This window comes from Pezoporus wallicus, unplaced genomic scaffold, assembly GCF_028554395.1.
Source record: "Pezoporus wallicus isolate ANWC-B61680 ecotype Strahan unplaced genomic scaffold, APGP_CSIRO_Pwel_v1 contig_12879, whole genome shotgun sequence".
NCBI classification, from domain to species: domain Eukaryota; kingdom Metazoa; phylum Chordata; class Aves; order Psittaciformes; family Psittacidae; genus Pezoporus; species Pezoporus wallicus.
In genome coordinates, this window is record NW_026636849.1 from 1 (window position 1) to 2612 (window position 2612).

A 2612-nucleotide genomic window follows, 5' to 3' on the forward strand; every position below is an offset into this window, starting at 1 on the left:
GAGGTGCTGCAGCCATAACGCTACTGAGGTGATGGGGGTGCTGCATAGGAAGGACCTTGTCCCCCAGTGCCACGGTGCTGTCCCCCCCCGCCATTGTCCTGTCACCACCACACAGAGCCGCACAGGACCACAGGGCCCAGCCTCATCTCTTTATTCCCCCTTCCACAAGGGGTTCAGCATCCCATGGAGGTGTTTGAGCCCTCCTGGGGGCAGAGATGGGACCCCAGCCCTGGGCTAAGGAAGCACCCACGGGTCAGCACTGTGCAGGACACCCTCCTCTTCCTCTTTCTTCCAGGTAGACACACTGCTGATGGCTCCTGCTCCCAGCCAGCAAGCAAAGCCCTCAACTGTCTCATGGGTCACCCGCAGGATGCCAATGGGGTTTGTGGCACCAGTGATTGGAAGAACTTACCCAGTTCTGGAGCCAGAAGTGGCCCGGGTAAAGGCAGCTCAGGGCATGGACGAACTGACAGACAAATGCCCATCTCCAAGAGGGCACCGGAGATGGGAAGCACATCCCAGTGCTTCAAGCACAATATGCACACCAGCTCGGAGTCCCCCAGGACAGACAGAGAGACAGCAGTTTGGTCCCCCAAACAGGGCACAGCAGCTTGGTATGTCCCAGCTAAGCCCAGCCACAGTGCCCAGATCCAGCATCCATAGCTCCAACCTTCCTCTTCTCCAGCAAAGTCCCTTCAGCTCTTCCTACGGATCCAGGGTTTGGAAGTCCTGGCAGGGACAGACGCTGCGATGCACTGGGATCAGTACAAGGGGTCTGCCCGGTGCTGCTGGTTGTAGAGCTGCAGTTTGATCTGGTCTCTGATCTGGCTGATGAGGATCTGAGCCAGCAGGATGCCCACCAGCTGTGGATGAGGGAGAGGAAGAAGATGACGGGGTACAACAGGAGGATATCACCCCACTGTCCTACAAGTGGGTGACATGGCTCCTGGCAAGGACAACATCCCACCACCCCAAACCCTGCCTCCCCTGGGGCTGCAGTGTGACACATCATTAAGGTATCTCCCAAATGCCCCCCTGTTACCTGTGGGGCTGCCAGCCCCAGCGCAATGCCCCCCAGCAGGAAGAGGTTCCTGTTGATCCAGTTGACCAAGCTGTCGATGCAGCCATGGGTGTAGATGACAGCGCTGGCCTCCACATAGCCCATGGCCTGTATGCCATGTCCACACATGGTGTTGATGACAACCTGGGGACAAAAACCGCACCCGGCTGGACTGGGGGGTCCCTGCCTCTTCTGGGAGCTCTGCCCCCATCCACAGAACGGAAGAGGAGGAGCAGATCTCCCAGGAGGACACCAGCCTCACCTCGTCGTCATCCGGCAGGCAGCAGGAGAAGGGGACAGAGCACCGCTCCCGGCTGGGGTTGTCCGTGGTGCAGTTGAAGTACATGTTCTGGGACCAGTCCTTGTAGGAGATACCCCCACAGCAGCTGAACTGTGATGGAGAGAGGACACGGGGCTTCACCACGACCCCAAATCCCCACAGAGAAGTCACCTGACATCCCCGACCTCACGGATTTCAGCCTGAGCCACGAGATCCACACCACGCACCTCCTTCTGCCCAAAGTCAATGAGGTTCTGCAGGTCCAGGTCATCCCGGTAGTGCATGATGGCACCATTGATGATCTCACTGACCTTCCCGCGTGCCTGCAACAGGGACATCAGTGATGCCACCACCCAATGGGACAGGCTTGGGGTCCCTCAGCCCCTGACCCCTCCAGCAGTCACCTTATCGGAGAAGACAAAGCCCAGCACGCCAGCGACCAGCTGCAGGAAGAAGATGATGGCCAGGCAGATGGAGAACTGCGGGCGAGAGGAGTGCGATGGCCAGGGAGGATCACAGCAAAGTGGCCCCAGTCCCGTGGGGTGGCCCAGGGGAGGTCCCCACGTGCCCATGGACTCACCGCCTGCAGCAGGACGATGTTCTCCCGTAAGGAGCCAATGCAACCACAGAAGGCAATGAGGAAGGTGAGGACACCGACCACGATGAGGAGGATGGCGGGGTCCACCACCAGGCATGCCATGGTCGCCTCTGCCATGGTGAGCCATCACCACCGGCCCTCCAATACCCCCACCAGAGCAGGGGGGGCACTGAGGAGCCTCAGTGTTGTGTCCCCCCCAAGCCCCCCAACCTCACCTGCGTGCTTCAGCAGCCAGGCATAGACCCCCACTGCCACCATCACCATGGAGATCACCTGCAGAGCAAGACCATGGGTGGGCACCACTGGCTGCCATCCCCATGGATTCAGGGCTGGAAGTGGGCCCTCACGGTCAGACCTGCTGCCTCAGCCTCCCCTTGTATACCCCATACGGAGCTGGCTGGGGAGGGGACACAGAGCCCAACACAGGGATGTGGCTTGTCGGAAGCAAGAAGCTTCCTCAAAGATGGGATCTGAAACACGGAAACACCCCTCCAGAAAGTCCCCACTTCCAAAAAAAAACCCAAAACTATAAAAATAACCATTACAACATTAAAAAATACCCCCAAAATATATAAAAAAAAATAATGTATAAACCCACCCCCCCCCCCCAACATGTCAAATTGCTCATGGGGGGCCCAAAGGTGCCCAAGGGATGTGGTTTGGGTGTTGATGGC

At 58.5% G+C, this 2612-nt stretch overlaps 1 protein-coding gene across 1 annotated transcript; it reads right to left on the reverse strand.

The window, feature by feature from the left end:
* Nucleotides 1-526: 526 nt before the first annotated feature.
* TSPAN33 (tetraspanin 33) lies at nucleotides 527-2244 on the reverse strand (the record flags this gene model as incomplete). The annotated part of the gene is made up of 7 exons (XM_057401878.1): nucleotides 527-863; nucleotides 1043-1204; nucleotides 1323-1451; nucleotides 1568-1663; nucleotides 1745-1819; nucleotides 1921-2048; nucleotides 2154-2244. Coding segments are annotated over 7 exons (783 nt in total), but the record flags the coding sequence as incomplete, so codon positions are not given.
* Nucleotides 2245-2612: the final 368 nt, after the last annotated feature.